Here is a 25,143-nt window from a genome sequence, read left to right on the forward strand (position 1 = left end):
TAAAAGGTAGAACAAATTCTCGTTCCTTAGACAGCAAGTCCAAATAGCCGTTTCATGTCACGTTCGTTCCATCCACTTGTTTGGCCTACTTGGCTGTCCATTCATTGATCAGATTTACCACTTCCATCTCCTCAACAATGACTCGTTTCGCCGCCATTGCGGCTCTCGCTTTGTGCAGCAATTTTGTCTTTGCACAGAATGCTACCGCCGTTGAAGGCAACATCAATCCTGCCGACATCGAAAATCTCCCTGAGCCTACTATCTTAGGCCCTCCCATTGGAGATGTGCAAGAGATCGAGACCATCACATATGATGCTGCCAGTGTTACTGCCTCCGTTATCTCTCAAGCAACCACTGCAACACCTGTTGCCACTGATGTTTCTCTTACCGTGGATCTCTCAAGTGCCGTAGCTACAGAGACTAATACTTCTACCCCTGCTATCGAGAAGCGATCGGTCATCATTGGTGATGATGCTTCTGATGGGCCAGCACAGCGATCTAGCATCATGATCAATCGTCGTAGTCTATCTTACCCCATCGACACCAGCAACACTCCTACCCCTAACGGCTACACGCCCGCCTTCGAGTCCCTTCAGGGTGCAACTCAAGCAAACGGCTACCTGACATACAAGACTCTGAAGAGCTACGATGCGTCTGCTTGTGCTGCAGCATGCAACAAGATCTCTTCTTGCGTCGTAAGTCGCACTAAGACTCTTCTATCGAGACCATGCTAAGCATAATAGTTCTTCAACATCTACTACGAAAGGAACCCGGACTCTAACAACAATCCCATCGACGTTATCAAATGCTCGATGTATTTGATGTTCCAGCATAACACCACCGCGACTAATGTCGGTCAATGGCGTGGCAAGTTCCGTAAGTCTAGTCAAGCAGTCTTGGACTTCTTGTCTTTTCTTAATATTGTATTAGATGTCGTTATCACTGGCAGCAACGGTTACAACAAAGCTGCTACTCCTGTTGCGCCTGATGGCTACAGTCTCGAAATCTACGACAGTGCTGCAGTTAATGCGCCTCTTCGAGATAGTGCTGGTAGACAGTATGTCTGCTCTCACATGCAAGGCGGACTTCCTTGACGTCACCTGCTCCACATCAGGAAACACTGTCTTCCAGGTTTGCAAGTTGGGTGGCAGCTCATTTTTGACTGTCTCTGGCATTAGTGATACCTACAATGGTTGTACCAACATTGGTGGGACCCTTGCTGTCATCGCTGCTTGAGATCCTTTCGCAAAATCGACAAGTATTGTCAGCAGTAAATAATCTCTCCTTCTCAGGTGTAGAGTATTTCTACGCTCATAATATTTAAAAATAGCTTTTAGTCTGGTTAGTCGGTACAGACCTCCCTTAATATCAACCAACATTCTCGTCTGTGCATGACCATCTCTTCCAAGAATTCGTATGTGATTCCGTAGCTTATACATATTCAATCAAGTCATATTCCCATTTTTGCTGTGACTTGACATCATTGCACCTTTGACAAGGGAACGATAGATCAGACACGTATCGTACGACGAACAACGCAGCCTCCAATTACGTGCGAGCGTATAGTCATCTCGTATATTGACTCATATGGAGGATCCGATAACAAAGCTTCCGGCAAGCTTTCAGCCACAAATGCCGATGAGTAGTTGTGTCTACAAGAATCATAATTGTGTATCGGCTCAACCGACATTTCAGGTGTTGCTATCGAATGCGGTCGTCTCGTCATCTCACGTCAGCTGTCAAATATGACGCTTTAAAGGTAATATGAGGAATCAATCATTATCATCGCTGCACGACTTTGTACAGTAGTAGACAGGATAATGTACAAGACGGAGTATACCTTAAGGTACAACGTACGGTGATCCCCACTAAGAGCCCCAGAGAGCGCACTTTCCCCACCATATCAGTAAGCTAAGCCGAACCAGGAGCCACAGCTCCAGCCAATTTCTGTCCGTGCGTCGAGCAAGTAAAACGAGAACATTCCCGACTTGTCAATTCTTCCGTTTTGACAAGCGGGAGAACCTCGAAGGGCGCGGTCTTGGCGTCAGCAACGTGTGACTCCTTCAGCTGTAGTCTCACAGGTAGGTCGAGTGCTTCTTTTTCACGATGAGCACGCCCTGTGTCTTCTTTTCTTTGATCTTGTCATCTGTTATTCTTTCACTCAATTCAATCGTACCGATTGGGGGTCCCATAGGGCGTGATTTATCCCTGTCTCGGTTTTTGTGACGCTTGACGCTCGGCCGGACTATAGTGAGGCTGATATGCCTACAATAAGCGAAGAAGAGGAGAGGGGTGTGCCTGAGGATGTCCAGTTTGGTGAATTTTTCGATTTCAATAAGGCTACCGGGTCTACTACGAAATCAACTGGTGAGGGGGCCTCGTTATACGATTGCCCGGCACACCCAGGTGACAGGTCAGAATATCTATTTCCTTTCATCGAACATGTCTGTTGAGAGGGAATCGGCTGTTGTGTTGAGAACTCGAAACCGAATCCAATGCTCATCAATGGATTTCTCGATGTTTCATGATGTATGTGTAAGCTAACAGAGTATAGCTGCCTATGCCATGGCTTCATCATAGATTCCGTACCGGAGCCCGGTATCGACAAACCCGTCGAGCAAACGGAATATCGTGCAGAAGACTATGGTCGATTCCAAGACTGGATCCCACGTTTCGTTGCTCCGGACGAACCATGTGATTACTGCAGATCTCGACGCCTTCAGTGCTACCTGAGTTATGGAAAGCTTACTTGTACGGCATGCGATAGCCTCTGGCGATCGTGCAGTTTTGCAAAAGTGAATGAGGGCTCAAGTGATAGTGATGAAGTGCCCAAGGATATGGGTGTACTTGACACTCTACACCCTGTAGTAGAGGACGTCTGCCAGCAACAAGGAGCGTTAACGAGTACTAGAGTCCTCAAGTCCAAGTCGGGAGCGCCAGACGACAAAAAGACTAATCCAAGATTTTCCCGAGCGGCAGTCAAAGTCTTGAGAGAATGGATTGAGTCTCATCCAGACAATCCTTACCCTTCCGAGGACGAGAAGGCGGAGCTTGGAAGACTGACCGGACTGAAGTATGGTCAAATCAACACTTGGCTGGCAAACGCACGACGAAGGGGCAAAGTGGGTAGAGGAAGGACGAAAAGCGTCGACGCTTCTGAGAGACGCCGTTCTTCGCCCGTCGGCATACCAACGTCTAACATCGAGGTCATGAATTGGGAGAATATGAATCCTTTAGAAAGTATGTTAACCCACATGTGGTACATGCAAAGACCACGAATTTCTACAGACCACTGTAGCCCACACGTTCAGTGGCACTTTGGGGTATAGAGATCATGCTGACATGAGTCCACAGGATGGAAGCATTCCCCACCCATTAATGAACCTGCGCCAATCAATGCTATTAAGGATGCTCTGTCGAAAAATGAACTCCCCCTTTCGATCAAGAGACACCGTCGACGCTTGGCTACACGGGCTTTGGATCGAGCCGCGAAGATTCCGGAAGTCATTCGGTATCTAACAGACGAGCCCCATCTATGACCTCCCTTGAACAGGTCTCTTCCGAATCTGGAGCCTCCTCCGCAGCCTGGTCAGGGTCATTTGAATCATTCGGTTCTTTCAATTCCTTTGGAAGCAGTCTCAATGGCAAGCGGGATCGCCGGCGTCGAAGGCGCGGTGCTCCCACGCTAATCAGGAAGCAAACCGGAGACAAGTCCAAGCGGGCTTATCAATGCACCTTTTGCACGGACACATTCAAATCCAAGTATGATTGGAGCCGGCACGAGAAGTCACTGCACTTGTCTCTTGAAAAATTCATATGCTGTCCTCTTGGGCCATGTACTACGGATACGAGCACTGGTGACAAGATATGTGCTTACTGCCTGTCTCCTAACCCTACGAAAGAACATCTGGAGACACATGGCCACCAAACTTGCGTTGAAAAGGGCATGGAAGCTCGAACGTTCTATCGCAAAGACCATCTCCGACAGCACCTAAAACTGATGCACGGCACTCGATTACTACCCCACATGGAAGCTTGGAAAGTCGAGGCTAGATTTGTCAATAGTCGATGCGGTTTTTGCGCTGAAAGATTTACAGTATGGCAGGAAAGAGTCGACCACATCGCGGCGCACTTCAAAGACGGTATGCAGATGATTGACTGGAAGGGCTGTCGTGGATTAGATCCTCAAGTCGCGGCCAACGTTCTCACCGCAATGCCTCCATATCTTATTGGGGTTGAGCAATCTTCCTTGAACCCCTTCTCCGCTTCGAATACTAAACGCTGTATGACCGTTCGCAAGCATCAGGATAGTGAGGGAGCTCCACACGTCACATGCTGGGAAATTCTGACAGTACGACTCGGCCACTATGCCAAAGAACAAAGCGACGAAGGCGTTGCAATCACAGACGAAATGCTGCAAAAGCAGGCTAGACTTATCTTATACGACGATCCGGACCCATGGAACCAGACAGCAGCTGACAACCCGGAGTGGTTAGATCTCTTCAAGCGTGCACACGGCTTAGATTATATCCCCAACGAGCTTGGCGCGGAAGGGAAAAATGTTCCTGAAGATCTCGAATTGTACAGCGATCTAGGTATTCCTATCCCCTTCAGTATTCAGCTGGCACAACAGAAGACAGAAGAAGAGCCCGGATCATCCGCAAACGTCTTGGAGCAAGCTCGCGATCGCATGGTAGCCGCCAAGGTCTGGTCGGGACCGTATCCTGATGCGAAAGAGAAGATGACTGGATTCGGACCAACACGCAAAGAAACGCCACGGTATTCCAGCTTGACGATTCCGTTCGAAAGAGCCAAACAGTTCGAGACCGTCCCGGATCCCTACCCTGCGAGTGGTGTTCGCGGTCAGGTGCGTTACACAAAGGATATGATTGACCCGAGCGCCCCGCAAGAAGAGATGAGCCAGGCCGAAATGCTTTGCTTCCTCGGCTTGAGCGGAGCGCATGTTAGTAACGAGGACTCGGCATCATCGTCCCGTACACACAGCACGGTGGACATTGCACAAGACTTCTCGCAATGGTCAATCGACCAGACAACCCTCCAATCGTTTGCCGCCGCCGCACACAAAGATCTCACATCAGCCACGACCGTCAGCCAGTCCCTCCAAGCTCTGAACAACGTTCTAGCATCAGCTGCAGCAACCGAACTGGGACCAGATCCGACACTACGACAAGACGTACCTCTTCTTGCCAATGCCCGCTGTTGCAACGACAGCGCCTGCCACTACCATCCAGCAAGAACAACGTCGACGTCAACATCCAACACGACGCCGTCCTCTCTGTCATCCTTCAACCAGAGCAAATCTCAGCACAGAAACCAGGTCCTGCAACACCTCGGCTTCTCGCCCTGGAACATTGATCCCTCGGGTTCCACCACTACCACCACCACAAGTACAGACACAGATATGTTCCATGGCGCAAACACCGCAGACGCAGCAGGCTTCATAAACATGTCAGATCCAGCCATGACGACGGCGACGAAACCGCCATCTCAAACGGCTCTAGACACCCATCTTTTCGGCGGCGGCGGCGGCGATGCTACTGACGCACAATCACTCTCGCACATGTTCGCACACGCAAATCTAAGCGGCGGTTTAGCTAAGCCAGCCACAACGATAGTGGAGGCGACGACGACGACAGCCACAGCAGCAGCAGCCATCCCATCGTCTTCGTCAGCAGTAGCAGCAATTGGCAGTGGTGGAAGAAACGACATCGACATGGCAGACTTCGACTTCAATGATTTGTGCTTCGATGACATCAATTTCGATTCTGCTGCCGCGACGAGCGCGACTGCGGATTTTGATCAGAGCTTGTTCTTTTGAGACTGTGCTTTCTGATAAGTTGAAAAGTTGGACTCAACTCATAGTGAATAAAACAAATAAGCCACTGCTTGGGAATTCGGGAGCATCAAGAAACAAAAAGGAGTCCAAAAATGGCGGGTGGGAGTAGTATTGGTGTCAAAACACACTCAAAACGACACGCGATTTTGTAAAGTGTTTCTGGATATAACATAACGGCCGAGACGGCGATTTATCCGTGAGCAAAGAAAATGTATGCTTGGGATACGGTAATACTTCTTAGACTAAAATAATGCAATCTTTTCTCGGTTTCCACGAAACAAGTCTGCAGTGCAGCGTAATAAGTATGTCGAGACCTTTGCCTCTTGGTGATGATTCGGAAACCGATATCAAGACACCAGAAAGCAGGAAGAGTTTGGAATAACCGTTGCTTCTCGCACTGCAGAGCTAGACTACGATTTGGTCTTTCCACCTTTGCTACCCCGCGACACAGAGCTTCACTCGTATGCTATTTGGTGGAAATCAGCTGGTATCTCCCACTCATGTGCTTTGCATGCACGTTTGTACGCCTCGATCGCTTCTCCGAGGCCATATGCAGAACTTGCACGTCTATTTTTCTCGAGTCGAGCCGGTCTTGGATCGAGCGATGCCATCTCCAAGCGGACCTGGAGAAGAACGGATTCCATGGTTGATGCAACTGACCAACCGGAGCTGAAATTGGGGTTAGAGACATCTCGTTGATCTCACATGGATGTGACTTACTTGGTCAGTAGCTCCATACAGAGGGCTCCACCCGCGGTCACATGGCCCCCACCTCCGTTTTGGAACGGGAGGAAACGAGGCTTGATAACACGCACAAATGGTGGACTATGCGGATAGGAACCACTGAAACGAACCTCCAAGATGATGCTTTTTGCTCCAGCCGCTTTCATATCATCCACCAAGGGAATCATTGTGTCACCCTGGCCGAATTCCTCGAACGAGTGTAGTTCAATGATCCACTGGTACGGGCAATCGAACAGCTCTGGATCGATGTACCAACCTAGTTCGTGCAATGGTGTCGAGTTTTGCAGCTTTAGAAGAGCTTTGAAGTCTTGATTCAGCCGAGTTGTCGCAGAGGTTGTTGCATATCCAGGCATTGATAGCTTCGGTAGGTCATCATGGTTGAGTCCTCCAGGTACGAACCCACCTCGAAGCACGGACTGATTTCTGTACTGGAATTAGCGACTAGTCAAGCAAAGTCTCTTCACAACCTACACTTTGTCGTTGAACTTGGAATCAATTGACACTCCGTCAACTAATATGTTCCGATCATCTGTATCGGTCTCGTCACTCAGATCATCGTCGCCAAGGTAGTCGTCCTGGGCGTCAAGAGTTATCGGGTCGTGAGCAAGTCCACTGCCCTTGACCCGCTTATTTACAATGGTGGCCTTTCCGAAACTATTCTTGATTTTGCGTTTGCTCGAGGGTGAGGAACAAGCTGAGATGACAAGATATCCCTCACTTGCACGTGGGATTACCGATGGGTCTTGTACCCGCTCATGCTCTGGCTTTTTCTCGTCGAGGTTGCAAAAGTTCGGTTCGTTGCATTTGATGAAAAGGTAACGAGTCTGGATCCAGTCTACATGCTGGACGACGAGATGTGGGGAACGGCTGACGAATTCGCCGGGCGCATTGACGATCTCATTCAAGGCTATAGCAGTCCTGATCCTGAGCATCGACTGCGGCCAGCTCTGGTCGACTGTGCCGGAATAGCCCAGTGAAGTAGTAAGAGAGAGGGAGTGATAAACACCATTCCCATAGGCACGACCATTGACTGTATTCTCATAGTGCAGCCCCTCACGGATAATACTGTGCCAGTTCTGTAACGCACTTCCATGAAAAGCGAATAGAGTAGCATGTTTCGGTTTCAATAGTTTCGCTGTGTCATGAACACACTTCAAGAAACGCTTCTCCTTGTCTGGAGCGCCCATAGCGAAGCGGAACTGCATCCATCCCTTCATTCCATACACGTGAGTGTCCTTGGGGGCAGGTAGTCCAGTAACCGGGTCGTCATCATATGCTTGCATGATGCAGGCTCTATTGGAAGCTATGACCCAACGCAGTGTACTCAAGGTAGCAGGAGGTATCATGTGTCTAGCTCTGGCCAGATCAGGAATGCGCTGCGTGGACAAATAGCTTTTGATGTCGCATATGCTGTGTAAGCAATTGAGCAGGTTCTTGATAGCTCCACACTTTTGGTTATCATCCAAGGTGTCAAACTCGGTCTCATGTCTCTCCATTGTGGCTGAAATCCATTTTCCCGGTGATGTCTTATCACCTGGAGCTTTCCGTGGTAGCTCTGGGATGTTGGTCTCGATTCCATGATCTGACGAGCTGATGAAAGGTCCGGTGCTGATGACAGGATAATGTATACTCGATATGCAACACTGCAGATGTTTATCTTTCTCGAGGCTGATGGAGACCCACTCACCGACGTTGACAGGGCATTTTTGCTCCATTTCCGGGAAGAGTATCTTCCGGGCCATCAAGTCCACTTTTATATCCCTCTTGATGGGAGCCTCACCACTAGTAGTCTTCGGCGTTGTAGGTTCCTGTGATGTCTTGGACTTTTGGCCATTCATTCTATGAAAAGACATGTATCGTGGACATGGATCGACGCGTTCTGCAAAGTGGCTTGGTATTGTCATGCCCAATCCTAGCGGAAATTCCTTGAGCGTACCAGCTTGGGCTTGGGCATACGCAAAGCTGACCAGAAGATCGATGGTGTATGGTTGTGTTGCAATCTCGTGCTCGAACGAGGGCCCAAATCCTGTTTTGTTAGTTCGCGCATTATAAGTTCACAAATTCGAAGCGACCGAGACCTACCCATAGTTACGTATTGGAACAAACACAGTCCTCCATCGCAAACATATGGCTTTATAGCCTCGATGTCGTTATGTAGCTTACGATGGCATACAACGCAGAACTCTGTGCATCTGACGAAGTGCCTGAGCAGCATCTGCGCAGCTAACAGAGGGAATGAAAGTCCCTCAGGACATGTATCGGTCCAATGATCAGCATCGACAATCGGCGGATAGGTAGCATTCAGAGCATCAGGGGCGAAGTACTTGTCAGCAATAGAACCACTGTTTAAGGGGGACGCTCCTCGATTGTCCGTGTAGAACTCCTCCGCACCACTTCGGCTGAGTCCTATCTCTCGATACTGCAGTATACTTATCAGCCGTTCGTTGAGAAGATTCTCTAAAGACTTCGACATGAAGACTGAACGAAATCCAGTCAATGGTGCGGTTGGTCTATCAGTAAAACTTGCGGTAGTGTTCCGAGTGTTAGCGCTACTGAAGGCCGATGTTGCCTCGTCCATTGTAGGTTTGTATTTTTTCGACGCACCAACACGCATAGTTGGGCGCAGTCCAATACTATCGCTACCGAGCAGCTGATCTAGAGTCCTGTACGAAGGGTACTGTATGATGAGTGTGAGATAGTCCGAGGGCTCTACGTTCCAGGCTTGCATGGCATGGTCGCTAATGCCCAGTTTGGCGCATCGAACAGAAACTGAGACGAAGCAGTTGTCCCCTTCCAGAGGATCACGAAGGACCCCAATTTTGGAGCCCGCCAACTTCGCAAGACGAAGATCCGAGCGAATGCGGCGTTGAAACAGTGCTGTGGTCTCGACAAATCGGTCTGCTTTTGTAGCGACATCGGTGGTACTAGGATCTGCACAAAAATCATCCCCGAAACCGTCGTCTGCACCAGAATCGTACTCGTAGTCAGCCTCGGATTGCATGTCGTCTTCCACACAGGACTGGGACTCTGGCATATCAACGTCATCGCCCCTCACTATGCAATGCTTCAAGAGTGTTTCCGAGACCGATGACAGAAGCTGTCTGACAGTCTTACACTTTGCAGAAGGCAATTTAGACGAGAGGATTGCAGCAATATCAGGCGGAGTGTCATCAGCAGCGAAGATGAAATAATCATGATCGGTAGGATAATCCGATAAATCTGACGGTATGAATCAGCAAATACATCAATGTTCCAATAGAAACGGCGATAGACCTGTAACCCCTGCTGTCACAGTGACACACTGCTCGAGAAGATCATGCCTGAATATGAAGCGGAACTGTCCATCGTCATCGCCGGGACAAAGATCGCATATGGAGTCGACACCATGATGCTCCTGAGCCTGTTTCAGGTCTTCGATATATGCCTTGCGAGGCATGATGTATTTTGATCCTGTTCCTTTACGAATCGGTTGTGGGCATGAGACAAGGAGAAGGTATAAGCGGCTTCAGGAATGTTGAACTTCCTGAAGTGTCAATTCGTCGGAAAAAAGACTAGCACAGGGTGTCTTCTGAAGACCCAAGTAAAGGCAAGATGCAGCTAAGGCAATGTTGTGTTACCTGAGCTAGCAGAGGGCACTGATATTTACCTATGTTGACAGGGGCATTTTCATGATTGAAGTGAAGTGGATGGATATGGCAGTTATTATTCAGTCAATATCTGCATTTGAGTAGTCAAAAATTGACAAGCTGACTCCGGTGAGTTCATGATTGCGGAAGGTGCGACACACGGCCACAACTACAAGGCAGCAATGGCGTCTGCCTAAAAAGATTGAAATCGAGAAGCGTGCACTGACTATTTATACAGGCCTGTGGTGTACCAGCACAGCATAGGTAGCTGAAGGCACCCACGGCATCGGATTCATTTACTCATTAGCGCCACCCCGCGCTGCTGCGCCGAGGCGGAGTCACCTCATGAGCGCGTCCCCACATCACAATCATATTTCACCTCATCTCACAGGCGAATGAACAATGGCCTTTTGTTATGTAGAATGAATACACTCAAATGGATAATTCATAAGGCTCGTAACATCGTATGCTAAAATCACTTCTTAAAACGCCAGTCTTATCCCTCAACCAAACACAAGAGCGCGAACTTCGATTGACTCACGACCTGGGAAATGTTCCTTCGTCCTTGGGTCATCGAATGCGGTGTGTGGAAGCCTTGCACCAGTACCTTCGCTGTCGAAGCACTGCAAGAGCAACCGCTCATCATTCGTCATGCCTGACAGATATAGCCATTGCTGATCGGCAGAGTACTTGATTCCAGCTGTCTCGCCTGTCCTTGTCGGATACCTGTGCTCAACAGGGATGACAGAATCGTCCCTGACTGACACCGAGTTCGCGAAGGCCAATGGCTTCGATACGACGGGTCCGTTCAGAGGTCGCCAGACGTTGATAATGCGATAGCGACCTTTGACTAGCTCTTCGGCCTCATCGGGTAAGTGGAACTCGACTCGCTGCTCCGCTGATTTGGGGGTTTGATCAATATGGGCTCGAAGCACAGGGGCTCTCTTTGCATCAGGCGTGCTTCTTCTGATGGTGTGGTCGAATAACAACACTCTCTTCGCCCCGGGAACATTATCAAGGATAACTTTCTCCACCTCGGGGTAGTAGACCTGCTTAATGTGATCGTCGTCCGTGAAGTCCTTTTCTTCGCTCTCGACGCCACTAACTACTGCGAACGCATTGTCGTTCAGGTTGAATTGTGATTCTCTCCCACGAATATCGTTGATCTCGACTTCGTTCCACTGTGTGCCGTAATTGTGTTGGACTTGTCCCTCGGGTGGCGATTCCACGTAATGGAATGGTGCTGTGCCGTCTGCTGGACTCTCGAAAAATGCAAGTTGAGCCTTGACTGGGCCTCGTGGCACTTCAATTTGAGCGGTTTCTGCGTCTCCGGAGACCCTAAATTGCGCCTGTTGCGCTTGGGTCTGTGTAACTGTGGTGGTGGACATAGCTGCGAATAGACCTCGGCTTAGGATAAAGCTGTAGTATGATGTATGATGCGATTGAACAGTCCCGTGTCTTCGGATTTCTGTTATGAATGATATCAAAACAAAATCTTTTACAACTACCACTTCTCTCTGATATTTATATCCTTATTCTTATAGCCAGGATCGAGGGGTCCACTGATTTATAATGTCTTCCATGTGTGCCACCAACGACCATCACGTCATCTAACACCTTTCCCCAGGTCCGAAAGTCAAAGCGGACACAACGATCGGGAATAAGCGATTTATCAGCGTGTGCCTTGTATAAGCAACCGGGGTCGTCGCTGGGGCTGCCAATCAGAAGTGGCGAAAGCAAAGCCACAGCGATTGCGTGCTCGAGATACAGTACGGCATACTGTAGTACTGGTATGACTGTGCGGTACTCTGCCTTTTCTGCTCTGTTGATGCATCCAGCCGTCGTTGGAATGTTCCTTCTAATGATCTGCGTTTCGATATTGATTATCAATATGTTGTCAGACGAAGAAGTATGATCGATAAGATATTTGTGCTAGATGGTCCGATACTTGCCTCTCGTCCTTATGATCACTCAGCGCCGGTCAGTCTGCTGGGGTAGTCAGCAGGGACACAGCCTTACTGTGCTGTAAATTAGGTAGCTGTACCACAAATCCGCCACACCCACATTCCACCAGACATGCCGAAAGAGCGTTCGCCATTGTTGCATCTCTGGTGGATATCAAGCTAGACATTTCATCATTCTCGCCAAAATCGTGGACGCATAGTAGCCATCGTAATTTGAGGTACGAGAACGTCATCAGCCCGATCGCATTGTTATCGAGGTTGATTCATCATCTCGCAAACACATTTGTGAATGTTTGGTCTAGAAAGTGTCGTACTTAAGATCGGGATAACCACGTACCATTTCACTATATCGGATGCGTTGACGATCATTAAGGCTGCGGCTCAACGCGACGGAAGATTCGATGGTTGGTATCTTGAGAAGGCAGTCGCTATGCTTGCGGAGGTTAATATGCTTCTTGTAATCAACCTGGTGCGTGGTTGCACCTGTAGCGGTATCAGGCATATACAAAAGTCATGGCCAGGAAATTTAACATTGTCCGGAAACAGTTTGCAGTAGTTCACGTCTCATAGTACATTACTTTCCCCCGGACATGATGTCTGGCACAGGTGTAGACTAAACAAACGGATGAGGCTGAAGTTACGCAAGCTCTTCTCGCTCGCTTGTAATGGAATATAACGAAAACTATCATGGTCAACTATCATTCCTGATCGACCCATATACTTCCCATCTCGCAATCAGTATAGCCTAAGCGCCTCCCCAAAAATGCATCTATATCGCTATGCAATGCCCTCGTTGCAATAAGTATCTCCATACGTAATGTCGTGCCATTATAAGATTGTCCTCTCCGAAACGTGTATGACGCCACTCAAAATTTCCATGCGAGATACCGATTTGCTCCATTAAACCCACCAAGCTAGGCTTGCAAATCAACCCGATCTTGTTATCACAAAAGCGCTGACTTCGATGGCTGACGTCGGCTCGCCATACCGATATGGATTTCGGGCTACACCATCAAGCAGTTCCTGGATGATCATCGGAGGCGTCTTGTCTTCCAGAGCTCGATTCGCCTTGCGAAAGTATCGATTTATTGTTTCCCGTAGGCGTGGTTTTTCCTGCTTGCACCACCACATGTCCGCCCATACTTCTCGTTCTAGCTTAACCTCCTCTTTCGCTGCATAGACCACCGAGAACTTTGCTTGCTTGCGATGAAACTTCTCCATCCTTGGGCTTGTCTGGCTCAAGGTTGCACATAGACTCTGGATCCTCATCAGCATGACGTCGTGATCCGGTAATGCTGCAGCGGCGGCCATCTTGCCAGCTGAAGAACCCATATCAGCGGAGAACCCATTGACCACCACGATTGTTCGTAACAACGGCTCCAGGATCGGTCCCAAGTATTCATTCGTGAACGTTCTGGCACCCTTCTTCGTCGGATATACAAAAATCAAGGTACCATTATCGGGCGACAGCTCGACCAATCTGTCGATCAGTATGGAAGGCCCTTTCACATTGAACATCTCGGAAAACTCGTTCACACTGCTCGGAGGAATATAGCGCTCGACAATCGAGACGTCTACAGAAGCGGGCGGTACTATGGGGGACGGGGATTGAGGTAGAGTGTGAAGGCTGTCGTTGTAATCGCAAACACGGACGGCAGTGTCGAATGTTTTTGATGTGAAATAATCGTCTCCACCAATGGCGGGACCGGGTGTGCTAGGCGGTGATCGCGGCAGATCCGCCAAGTTGAATTTGCCAGGCAGGGCGTGGAAAACATTAATCCAACACATAGGACTGGTTGGAGTCTGGTCTTGCAAGGAACGGATAACGGCCGGGAATATGTGGCCTTCTACTGCTGGTGTTGGTAATGCGTGTGACAGGATTTTGATGGGTCCAGTACGTTCAGACATGTTAATATTATTCACTAATTCGATTTAGTACGTATGGGTAGCGATAATGCACTTGAGTGACTCACGCATGGCATTGATCACTGGGTCCACCCATGAGGGAGTGTCTGCTATTGACAAGTCGGCAATAACACTAGCAGATGTGGCAATGTCGTCTGAAACACTGATAGCAGGCACTGAATAGGTAGCGGGCTCACTGTTGGACTCTGCGGCGACCACGGAATCAGTGGCACTATCCTCGGTCGCTTCAATGTCAGCTGCAGCGATGTTGGGTTCCGTTGTTGGTGAGTCCATCGATCCCGTTGCGGCCTTCGCTATGGCTTCCCAGGTTATGCGTCCATTCTCATCGGGGGGAGTGAGCGTTGTGACGAAATGATGAAGCGGACTTGGCAATGGGGAAGCTATTGTACGGACAGCAGGTGATTGTACTGACTGTCGAAATACCTCTATTTGCTCGAGTGGTGCAGAGTCAGAGAGAAAGTCATCAGATGTTGCGCCAACGTTGGGGACGGACGACTGCGGTAACATGGGCAGCAACTCGCCGCGTTCTATACGATCGTGTGACAAGTGTAGTTCTGGGTTGGAGTGCACAGCAGCAATCCCCAGACTTGCGAATGAAGGCAGACGGAGTGCTGGTCCAGCTTTCGAGGATGAGGGTAAAGACAATGCATCACTCGGAGCTGGATCAACATCAGCACCGACGATAGCATCAAAGCTCAGAGGCAGCTGCGACATTATTTCCTGTCCGGGGGTAACAACATCTTCATGTTTTACGACATCCGGCTCCGGCGCAAGAGGCAGTGCGCCTGAACTCACGACTGTGGAGTCATCTATTGGCCATTGGCCAGGTGAGATGACAGCTGCGTGAGAGGCTCTTTCGAGGCTAGGTGTCGATAAATTAATATCATCGGCAGCAGGTGAGGGGAAGCCAAACTCTGCTGCAGTCGGAACCGTGGTGGTGTTGCGCATGTCGCATGGGGCTGCTAGAAACCTCACAAGACAGCTTACCGGTTCGCGACAACAAAGACAAGAAGCCACGTGGGGACTGTGTAGTGGCTCGTCACAATTCACGAGTGAAAGCAGAAAAAACGAGAGGAAAAGCTGGCGGTTCCGAGTGAGAGAGAGATCGGTGATAGTATTAGTCGCGCACTGAAGCCGTGGTGTTAGCGCGTGCAGCAACAGCATGTGCTTGAGTTCTAGACGGGCCCATTCGATCGGAATGGGCGATATTATTTTCGTACAGGGGACGGACGAAGCACATGGAAACGTCTCCCTATAACTTCCCAAAAGTCGCGGATCTGATCAGATAATTCGTGTAAATATATCCAAGATCGAAGCTGTGCTTAGCAGGTAATGCGCATCTCCGCATCGTGGACTACTTCTGATGGTTGATAGTAATCGACGGCGTCCATCCGCGTACTTCCTGTGCCGTTAGTAGGTCTGCCTAATGAGGACCGTGAGCGTTTCGAGCTCGCCGCATGAGTGAATAGCCTAGGCAAAGAAGGGTCTTGCCACATCTTCATGCTGTTATGAATTCGTCTCGCGACATGCCAATCAGGAACAATTCGAGCGCCGCAGTTGCCGGTGGCGCTGCAAGCAATGCCTCCGCCCAAAGGCCAGAGACAATTGCCAGATTTGAGTTTGACCGCGTCGTCTCCTGACACTGACAGGCGCCGCTGCGAATGCAAGTTAGCTGTTAGCGCTGTTTCGCCTCCACAGTCGAAAACACCACCACAACGCCCGTGAACGCACCAACTCGTATCTTGAACATATTCGCATTCATGTTCTCGTACCTACATGTCTTCTGTACCTCACGTTCAGAGCCCTGTAGCGTGATACCTGTCGCGGCTCCTTCAAGCGACAAGTCATTCGATGAGTCGCCCACTTGTCTTGAATCCAAGCCATTGATACACGTCGACTTGGCTCTATGAAGAGAATTATTTTATGTCGTCAGCTGGTAGCATCTCCGACGCGTCAGCTCAAAGTGCTCTAAACCCAGCCTTCGAATGACAATTCCTGTTCAAGGCTCAATTGGCGTAAGATCACAAAGAACGCGCGATCCGACTCACGGAAGATTTGCGAGCCTATGGTCTACAAGTAGTACGGTCGCAAAGTTCGCGGCGACGAAGCAGTCTATTCATTGTCGCGAAGCGGTGAAAGTGGCTGTTGTCGCATAGCTATAGAGCTCGAATGCATCGTATAGACGCAATACTTGCACTGCTCAAATTTCGGCCATGGACTTGACTATATCTGTTGTTATGTGATGGCTAGACTATGCGCACAAACGAAGATTTTTGAAGGTAGCAAAGTGATCTTCTTCGCTGTCGACTCCACCCATTACCTCTTTATCCAACCGAATTTTCCGATGCTGGCAACACTCTCTGACCCTCTTGATCGATGCTGCGGGATGATTCTACGATCTGCAAGTGGACTTCCGAATAGGGAAATCTTAAATTCATCTCCGGAGATAGCAAGATATTGCTATGGGACCAAGTAAAGTACAGTAGATCATGGACAGAAAGAGGCATCCATCAAGCGACATGCCAATCGTCATCTTTGTAGTTGTTTTCGCTTCTTTACAGACAATTGTGAACGTGGAGCGGCGAGATATGTAGACAATCATTGTGTCCTATGGCTTGTGCCGTCAGGCACAATGATTACATCACGCACTTCATACATATGTATACAATCGTACCTAAATGTCGGCTTCTACGCTGCTTGTACTAGACGTCGGAATGAGTTCGAGAAGCCTTCGACATGGTCTTGTCCACCTAGCCTGTAGAAGACTGTTGCTTCAGGGCTTCGAGTCTGCCAAGTACCCTTTTCAACAACAACGCTGCTCCCTTGCTGACAGCGGACAGCCCATCCTTTTCTACCCCCGCAACATCGCTGTTAATGAGTATTGTCTTTGCCGACACAATCGCTTTATCTAGAAGTGTTGGTCCTGAGGCTGCTACATAAAGCCATCGCAACACGTCTTCGAAGCCTTTCACGCCTGGTGGTAGATTCGCTGTTTCGCTATGTCCCTTCGCCCGAATCAGGGAGCTCAGCGGAGATATGAGGAACGCGCGTGCACGTAGGTATGTCCTCTCGGTATAGACTGAGCTCGAGTGTCGTGAAGACGAGAGACCTTGCAGAGGCTCATAACCGGCTTCATCTAGAATGCGTTATTAGTCGGGTGACCCAGATCATGCAAAATTGACAGGACTTACTGTAGTAAGGTTCTTTAACTAGCACCAGGCCAAGGATTGAAACCAGTAGCTGAAGGATCGTACTTTTCCCGGATACCCAGCCTTCGCCTTTGGCGTCGTCGCCAGACCATGTTCCTAGTAAACTCAGACAAATCTTGCCATCTTCGTACAAATTAGGATTTACACGCCCCTGCATGCCAGTGCCCTCACTAGTCCAGCTGTGGAAGTGCGCCTTAGGAGGCTCACTCGGAAAGGTAGGTGAAAGGTAGAGATCCACAATAAAGGGCGCATACTCGTATGGTGTTCCTACGGGCCCAATGAACAAGACGCGGATGAGATCGAGACGGGACTCCCAAGTACGAACAAAGATGCCTGGAGGAAGAGCATTCGGAGAGCGCAGGATCTTATGCTCTTTCTGTATAGACTTCAGCTTAGCGGTATTCGCACCTGTGGTTAGCGTCGCAATGGGATGATTTGCGGGTACAGGACTATCCAAGATCTCGTACACCATTGGAGAACCAGGGAAGGAAGATATGTTCATTTCCTCCACGGTAGCTTTTGGCGGTGTGGTGGTAGCAGTAGCTATTAGAGGAAGTACCGCGGCCGTTGCGGTTTTAAGAGGCGCCGATGTGTCGTTTGATGGTGCCGAGTTCATAGGTTCATCTGATCCCATATCCATGTCTTCATTGCCAGCATTTTCATCTTCGTTCTCGCTTGCCGTGCTCCATGAGTCGTCTTCGTCGTCGACCGGCATGCCTGGTTGCCCAGCTACAAACCATTGTCCAACATCATCATCCATGTCATAATTTTCACCATCCAATTCATCCAAGTCATCAGAGCTCAAACTCATAGCATCCCCTTCCATGTCAGAATAGTCGCCCCCTACGTCGTCCAAGTCGGCACTCCTGAGGGCAAGGATAGTACTTTCGGTAGGAATCTCTATTTCCTTCACGGGCTCGGCTGCTCCAAGCCGAATGCATGCTCGCCCTTGAGGCGTTACATCCACTATCTCGCCGAGCCAAGTAATTCCAATCAACTCGACATCCGGAAGCATTGATTCAGGCACGTGTACAAAGTCTCCTCGTCGTCGATTTATGCATTCGGGTGCGGTAATGTCGTAGAAGCTGACTTCCTCGCTCTCTTCTTGTAATTTCCCTACCACACTCTCTGGCAAATGTGTGGCGTAGGTCGTCTCCAGAAACGATAAAGTGTGGTTTGTTGACCATTTCACGCGCGCAATTCTGTCGATGTTGTTCACTTGTTGTACCACCCCGACTTGAGAAGGCCTGATCGTCGAGTGTAGGTCGTCGAGTTTGTGGTCATTGGTACAAACGATGTCTCCTGGAAATACGGCATCTTCGTCGTCAACCGCAAAGTCTGGCACTAACGTCGTGGCCAGCTCGGTCGTAATTGTAAGGTCGGTCCACTGTACGTCTACCTTGGTTAAGGTGTTCATTACTGTAAAAACATTCATGTCGTAGCCAAGCGTGTCTCTACGATCCACTCTCTCTAATTTGCCGTGGGCCGTACTTCCATCATACTTGACACTTGCTCCTGCTACATCTCCAAATCGTACCCGTATGCCACCTTGTAGCTCAGGGTCAGATGTGATCTTTGTAGGGCTCGTGTCTAAAGCTTGAGGATGTCGTGTCAGGTCATATATGCAAACATTACCGGACTCCAACTCGTCCTGGGCAATGACGACTTCTGGCATAGTATGTGTGTGAGCTAGCACATCTTCTTCTGACAATAAGGCCTTGGTAATCTTGGGTTGAAGCCAATCGACCTGACATTCCTGGGTTTTGACATCGACTACCACGCCAACAGGTGTGACATTTGGGTTGTACGCTCCGAACCGCCAAATCCCCGTTCTGAGACTTCCCTTTTTCGTCTTGATGAGAGAGCCAACACTCAATCGCTCGCCGGGATCACCGTTAAGGGGTTCTACATCGAGTTCGGTCTTCAAGGTTACTACGCCATTGTCGGACAACCGTACGGTAATTTCGTCGAAGCATTCCCTGATACGTCCGAACCAATTCTTGTAAATGACGAGGTCACCTTGATTGTATTCGTGTACGAGTTTGAGCTCACTGGCAGGGATGTCTTGTAAGACTGATCCCTCGTTGACCAGTTCAAGCAAAGGCGGCTCATCGTCAAGAGGGGAAGGGAGCCACGCCGCCCTCAACGACTTGCCACTTTTCAGCTCCTTTGCCTCACACATGGGTAGTAATGTACAGTTTTTCCGTACACTGACGACCGTCCCTGCCATCGTCTCGTCGTCATCATCGCGCTTGACAATATCGCCGACTAAGAATGCGCGGTCAAGCAATTCTAACAATTTTTCCGCCACTAGCTCGGTCTTCGGATGAGTCTGCCACTGGACCAGAACAAACCCCTTGGGAGGTATGCCATCTCTCATGAATTGCTTGTATGCCTCCCGCGACAAGGATTTCGATCGATGAATCTTCATACCGTAGGATTCTCCCGGTAGTGGATCGTGAGATTCGACGTCTGCATGAGTGCGATCGATATAACCTACCGCATCCACTGTCTCGCCAGTCTTGAAAGCGACGACATCGTCGACATGGAAGCTTCTCTTTACGACCATGGTCGATATCGTCTGGTTGACGCAAAGGTCTCTCGAAGCGCAGTTGAATTTTTTTCTCTTGTATCTACACAAGTCCTGGCCTGCCTTGATCACTCTCCCACTCCGGTGCAGACTGATAACACCAGTCGTCAATTCTACCTGCGCCGCGACGAAAGCAGTGTTTCACAGGTAACAGGATATAATGCACGCCACGTTGAGTCTGCGGTTGACTTTTTGATGCCCGCCTAAGCAGCATCTCGCGTGTGACTGCGGAGGCTTGGCACGGCGCGGAAGAGAACCACCACTATTGAAGGTAAAACCTCACTATTTGTTTCCACATGCAATATGCTATGTTGGTAGTTGGGAACTACACCTATCTTGCCAGCATATTGTGATACACCCTCAGACGCAGGTCTCGTCAGATTATGTCGACTTGCCAATAGGCGGTCACAGGTCCCTTTCCGTTGAGTTATGTTTCATCTAATATTACATGCAGGGTAGATGAGCAGTAAAGTTGGCTGCGACGACGTCACCCAAGACACCTCAAGATCACTCCAACTCCAGGTTGGCTGAGCTAAATGCTATATATATCGTGCAATTTCGAGCGTAGGCGAAGTGTTCATTTTATTTTTTTCCTCTCTTCCATTTCTATTGTGACAGCATCATATTCTGTGTGACGATATATATATCAAAGATGCCTGACTCTCTACAATTCGCAATCACAAACACAACCGACTCTAATGAAGTCTACGCCTACGTCTCTGGCATCGCTATCCAGCACAATGGTCAGCGATGTCTCATGAAAGCGAATGGAAGAGATCTCTACTTTCCCTCCTCACCATCCACGATTCTTCAGCCGCTTGCGGAAGACTGTGCTATTCCCCTCGGTCCGTCCGGCAACACAATCAACATTACAATTCCTCAGATCGCTGGTGGTCGTCTGTGGTTCAGTGTCAACGGCAAACTTACTTTCCTGCTGAACCCTGGCCCAGCTCTTGTAGAACCATCTGTCCTCAACCCAAGTGATCCAAATGCTCACGTGGACTTTGGCTTCTGTGAATTCACGTTGAACAATGACCAACTCTACGCAAACATAAGTTATGTCGATTTCGTGCCTCGTCTACCCATTGCCATATCACTCGAGAACGCAGATGGCTCAGTAGAGAGAGTAGCTGGCATGGGCCCCGACGGTCTCGATCGAATCTGCGATGCCCTCCGAGCGCAGGCTTCCAGAGACGGCAGACCATGGGACAAACTCGTCGTCCAGCACGAGGGCCGCAGCCTACGCGCACTGAATTCAACCCACGGAAACGCAGTCGGCGCATCTTTCGACGGGTACTTTGAGCCTTACGTTGAGAAAGTGTGGCAAAAATACCGTCACGACACCTGCAGGATCGACACCCAAGCCGGACCCGGTGTCCTGCAAGGACGCATAAACCACAAAGACGAATTCGTCATCGGCGACGAAGCCTTCTCCAAACCCAACACAGCGGACATCCTAGGCTGCAACAGTGGCCCCTTCACGACGGGCCCCTTGGCGACCAGAAACGCCATCATCCCCCGTCTGGCGGCTGCTTTTGTGCGTTCGACTCTGCTGTGCGAGACGGAGCATCCTTCGCATCCGCGTACTTTCTTCAAGGAGGACCCGACGAACCACTACGCGCGTATCGTGCACGAGTGCCAGAAGGACGGCAAGGGTTACGCGTTCGCGTACGACGACGTGCAGCCGGACGGAGGAGACGATCAGAGTGGAAAGGTCAATGGCGGTGCTCCTACTCTATTCAGAGTCGTCGTCGGTGGCAGAGGGGGTGGTGGGGATGAAGCTGCGCCTCGGCAACAGCAGCAATCACAGCAACAATCACAGCCTCCGCCAATCCCGGCGAATAAGCCAAGTATGCAACAGCAGCAGTCAGGACAGGCAGCGCAAACGCCGCCTCCGATTCCTGGCGGTAAGCCCGCGCACCGCGGTCTACGTGGTCACTTCAATGAACTGACGCAGAAGTTCCTATAGGGTGGTGGTAGGGTATTGGCTGCGCGCGAAACATGATGTTCTCCTTTTCATGACTGTGAATAAATCACATGGTACATAATTGGGCGAAGGACGGTTTTGTGGATATGGTTGGCGGATAGCACAGGCTAATCGACGGTGGGAGGGGACATATCTCTCAAGGGTGATGATAGATACCATTTACGTGACGACCAATTCGATGTGACTCGAAGCATTTTACTTGGATATTGAATGCTAAAGCTGATTACACATGGCTTTTTTGCGGTTGTGACACCCCTGTGTCTCCGGATAGAGAGAAACCTCATCATTGTCGCCCCTTTTAGTGTCTCTTGTTGACTTTTGTATTATTTGCCTTATCGCATACACTCTTTTCTGTCTAAGACGACACAAGAAAGAAAACATAAAGGGAAGAAAGAAGACGCTTTTGAATGACTTAAAAACATTGGTAAGAAGACGAAGAACAAGAAGATAAAAAATCAGAAAAGACTATGAAGTAGCTGATCTCAAGATACCCAGCCCCTTGACGCCACTGTAGCCCTCTTCATTCTGCTCTTGTTGCTGGTCATGGTGATGGTGGGTGTGATGCCGTAGAAGTTGTTCTTGCTGTTCCAGATGGTACTGGTGACTAGCATTGTCCGCATTCTCGTTATTGTCCTCGCCACTACCACGACCGCCACCGGAGCCTCCGCCACTGCCACTGCCACCAGCCTTGTCCTCGTCACCGGGCAGGATGATCTCGTGACCAGTACCGTTACGCACTTTGAAACTCGCCGCAGTGCCGATAGCGCTGATAGCAGCAACGTACCACCACGCCATACCCACAACACCTCTGTCGAGCCACGTTCCGAACCAGTAACTCGACACAATTGGACCAATTGTTCTGAAAGTTGCCGAGTCTGCTTGGCCCAGACCGTGGATGGTAGCAAGTACTGAAGGGTGAGGAGATGCGTTGTTGAGCAAGATGATCGAGGCGGGTAGCGCAAACGTGCGCGCTGCAACCTGCAACAGGACAACCATGGCTATACCAAGCCAGACCCAGAAGCCTGAAGCTGGATTCGGAGATTCGGATGAAGAAGGCATGAGGGATATGTACGGCGCAAGAAAATAAGCCAGAGGGAATAAAAACAGAGATCCGCGGAAACAGCGCATGAGGCCGAAGCGAGCGTTTGCCCGAGGGTATAAAAGGAATTGAAGGATGATTCCCACGAAGCCTATAATTGCCATTGCGAAACCAATGGTATGGGGTGGGAATGCGAGACCGCCAGAGAACTTGAAGGCAGAGCGAGCGAGTGCTTTGTGCGGAGCTTCTTGTTCAGGGGCACTTGGGCTGTACTCGCGAGCGGCAGAGAGGAAGAGGATCCAGAGAGTGCTGAAGGCGCCCATGTGGAAATCAAAGACGGCGATGCTGAGGAGAGTCCAGCATACGTTGCTCGTCCACACTCTACGGAAAGGAAGACGAGAAACGGGCCTGTCGTGGCTCTTGCCGTCTTCTGCCAATCTGTCGAGTTCGACACTTCCTTCTCTTGCATCGTCAGTTGTATGCGAAAGCAGGCCCCGTCTTGACATTGCTGTGTCGTTCACAAGTCTATAGCTTTTCTCTTTCATTCCACTGACAGAGGACACCGCAGCTTTCGCTAGGCGGATAGGATTGAAATTGCTGACATCAACTGCGCGGAATCCTTTTAGTGTTTCGTCGAGGAAGAAGATGCAAAGCGCGGCTTCTGCCCATAGCAAAATGGTAGGCAGGAGATTACAAAGCGCATAAGGGTACTTCTCCATCCATTTGACGCCGTCAGGACCACCGAAAGTCGAATTGGGTCCGAACAACTGCGGATACGAAGTGACGGGATCCGTGAGGAGACCACTCAGTACTGCAATTCGAGATGTCAGTCTTAGATCTCGAAGAGGGTCATGGGAAATTAAGCCTACTGGGTCCTGCAACATTCGCGACGTTGAACGCGGCAGGCAGAAGAAGAAAGGCGCGGGGATGCCATCGCTTGTCTACAGTTTCCGCGACCATTGTCCTTGCGGCTCCCACAGTACCGTTTATGGCGCCGCTGAGTACTCTCCATGCCACCGCCTGGTGAAAACTTGAGCTGAAGCCCACGCCGATGCATCCAACACCAGTCCCGATGAGTCCAATGTTCAGAACGAGCTTCCTCCCCACACCTGGCTGATCGGCTGCTCGTCCCCATAATATCGATGTAATGATTTGCGCAGCGGTGAATGCGCCTTGTAGCAGACCAGCCTGGTGAGAGATAACACTGTCAGGCAGGGACGGGTCAAACGACTTGAGCTGATGCACCATGTACGTCTGGATGGCCGCCATCTGGAAAAAATCCACAAAGCGCGACATGGACAAGATAGCCAATTGGCCCTTCTTTGGCATATTCCACCATGTCGGCGATGGCGGCGGGAATGTCACTACATGTTCTGAATCAGGATGTGGTGTCCCCGCGCCTTCGGGGAGCCGCGCCGAGGAAGTCCAGGGAGTCAGCGAAGGCTTGCGCCCAGGTGGTATTGAGATTCCTGTAAGGTTGCCGTCGTACTTGGGTGCCTGTGATTTGTACTTTTCAGGCTCTATAATTTGTGGAAACCCGCCTTTGCTTCCCTTGCCTGCCTCCAGCGTGCGAGGAGTATTGTTTCCTGTGGTGGACACGTCCGAGAAAAAAGCGCCGCCTTCTTCGTCTTCTCTATACGGAGAGTTATATGGAGAACCTGTAGACCCACGTTCAAAAGGTTGCAGTCGCAGCGTGTCTGAACCGTGACGTTGGCGAAGATGCTTTGAATTCTGGTGACGATGCATCCTCGTGGCTCGATGAACCCTAAAAGAGATAGCTTATCTGCGGGGAAATACGAGAGAAGAGACAAGTCTAATGCAGCGAATGGAGAACACCGGGAGCGTTTTTCCAAGCGAGCCTAAGTGTACTCGCATAAAGACAAGAAAGAAAAATAACTAGCGAGAAAGAGAGACTGGAGAAGAAATACGACTATTGATTGACAGAAAAGAAAAGAAAAAGAGAAACACAGTGGATCAACAACAACTCTGCCCTCGTCGGAGAGAAGAAGAACAGACACCTACGATAATACAAAACACCCACTCTTCCAGTTCCCTTTGCCTTTGCCAAGAGCAGGCCGCGTTTGAAGTCTTCGTCAAGCCGGCCACTCTGTGACATTTGATGAAGAGAAGCCGGGAGCAGATGTGATGCGTGTGTGCACGAACGGCACTAGCATCAGGGCAACTTTAGCTATATGCACGGT

The 25,143-nt window shown here is 49.8% G+C and overlaps 9 protein-coding genes across 9 annotated transcripts; 4 read left to right on the top strand and 5 right to left on the bottom strand.

Annotated features, from left to right (window-relative positions):
* Positions 1 to 137: 137 nt before the first annotated feature.
* AAFC00_004329 (uncharacterized protein) lies at positions 138 to 1,094 on the top strand (the record flags this gene model as incomplete). The annotated part of the gene is made up of 3 exons (XM_069343958.1): positions 138 to 695; positions 744 to 876; positions 931 to 1,094. 3 exons carry the CDS (start codon positions 138 to 140, stop codon positions 1,092 to 1,094), a joined length of 855 nt encoding a protein of 284 aa, XP_069202512.1.
* Positions 1,095 to 2,261: 1,167 nt separating this feature from the next.
* AAFC00_004330 (uncharacterized protein) lies at positions 2,262 to 3,539 on the top strand (the record flags this gene model as incomplete). Its single annotated transcript, XM_069343959.1, has 3 exons — positions 2,262 to 2,413; positions 2,555 to 3,240; positions 3,355 to 3,539. The coding sequence occupies 3 exons, from the start codon at positions 2,262 to 2,264 to the stop codon at positions 3,537 to 3,539; spliced, it is 1,023 nt and encodes a 340-aa protein (XP_069202513.1).
* A 674-nt stretch (positions 3,540 to 4,213) lies between these two features.
* AAFC00_004331 (uncharacterized protein) lies at positions 4,214 to 5,839 on the top strand (the record flags this gene model as incomplete). Its single annotated transcript, XM_069343960.1, has 1 exon — positions 4,214 to 5,839. One exon carries the CDS (start codon positions 4,214 to 4,216, stop codon positions 5,837 to 5,839), a length of 1,626 nt encoding a protein of 541 aa, XP_069202514.1.
* Positions 5,840 to 6,312: 473 nt separating this feature from the next.
* AAFC00_004332 (uncharacterized protein) lies at positions 6,313 to 10,037 on the bottom strand (the record flags this gene model as incomplete). The annotated part of the gene is made up of 5 exons (XM_069343962.1): positions 6,313 to 6,526; positions 6,578 to 7,024; positions 7,073 to 8,627; positions 8,684 to 9,820; positions 9,875 to 10,037. The coding sequence occupies 5 exons, from the start codon at positions 10,035 to 10,037 to the stop codon at positions 6,313 to 6,315; spliced, it is 3,516 nt and encodes a 1,171-aa protein (XP_069202515.1).
* Positions 10,038 to 10,730: 693 nt separating this feature from the next.
* Positions 10,731 to 11,615, bottom strand: AAFC00_004333 (uncharacterized protein; the record flags this gene model as incomplete). The annotated part of the gene is made up of 1 exon (XM_069343963.1): positions 10,731 to 11,615. The coding sequence occupies one exon, from the start codon at positions 11,613 to 11,615 to the stop codon at positions 10,731 to 10,733; it is 885 nt and encodes a 294-aa protein (XP_069202516.1).
* A 1,503-nt stretch (positions 11,616 to 13,118) lies between these two features.
* Positions 13,119 to 15,065, bottom strand: AAFC00_004334 (uncharacterized protein; the record flags this gene model as incomplete). Its single annotated transcript, XM_069343964.1, has 2 exons — positions 13,119 to 14,113; positions 14,165 to 15,065. 2 exons carry the CDS (start codon positions 15,063 to 15,065, stop codon positions 13,119 to 13,121), a joined length of 1,896 nt encoding a protein of 631 aa, XP_069202517.1.
* A 1,802-nt stretch (positions 15,066 to 16,867) lies between these two features.
* AAFC00_004335 (uncharacterized protein) lies at positions 16,868 to 19,895 on the bottom strand (the record flags this gene model as incomplete). Its single annotated transcript, XM_069343965.1, has 2 exons — positions 16,868 to 17,253; positions 17,309 to 19,895. 2 exons carry the CDS (start codon positions 19,893 to 19,895, stop codon positions 16,868 to 16,870), a joined length of 2,973 nt encoding a protein of 990 aa, XP_069202518.1.
* Positions 19,896 to 20,568: 673 nt separating this feature from the next.
* Positions 20,569 to 21,885, top strand: AAFC00_004336 (uncharacterized protein; the record flags this gene model as incomplete). Its single annotated transcript, XM_069343966.1, has 1 exon — positions 20,569 to 21,885. The coding sequence occupies one exon, from the start codon at positions 20,569 to 20,571 to the stop codon at positions 21,883 to 21,885; it is 1,317 nt and encodes a 438-aa protein (XP_069202519.1).
* A 483-nt stretch (positions 21,886 to 22,368) lies between these two features.
* Positions 22,369 to 24,688, bottom strand: AAFC00_004337 (uncharacterized protein; the record flags this gene model as incomplete). Its single annotated transcript, XM_069343967.1, has 2 exons — positions 22,369 to 23,753; positions 23,812 to 24,688. 2 exons carry the CDS (start codon positions 24,686 to 24,688, stop codon positions 22,369 to 22,371), a joined length of 2,262 nt encoding a protein of 753 aa, XP_069202520.1.
* Between the last annotated feature and the right edge of the window lie 455 nt (positions 24,689 to 25,143).

Source organism: Neodothiora populina (assembly GCF_041146345.1).
Source record: "Neodothiora populina strain CPC 39397 chromosome Unknown canker_contig_17, whole genome shotgun sequence".
In the NCBI taxonomy this organism is placed as follows: domain Eukaryota; kingdom Fungi; phylum Ascomycota; class Dothideomycetes; order Dothideales; family Dothioraceae; genus Neodothiora; species Neodothiora populina.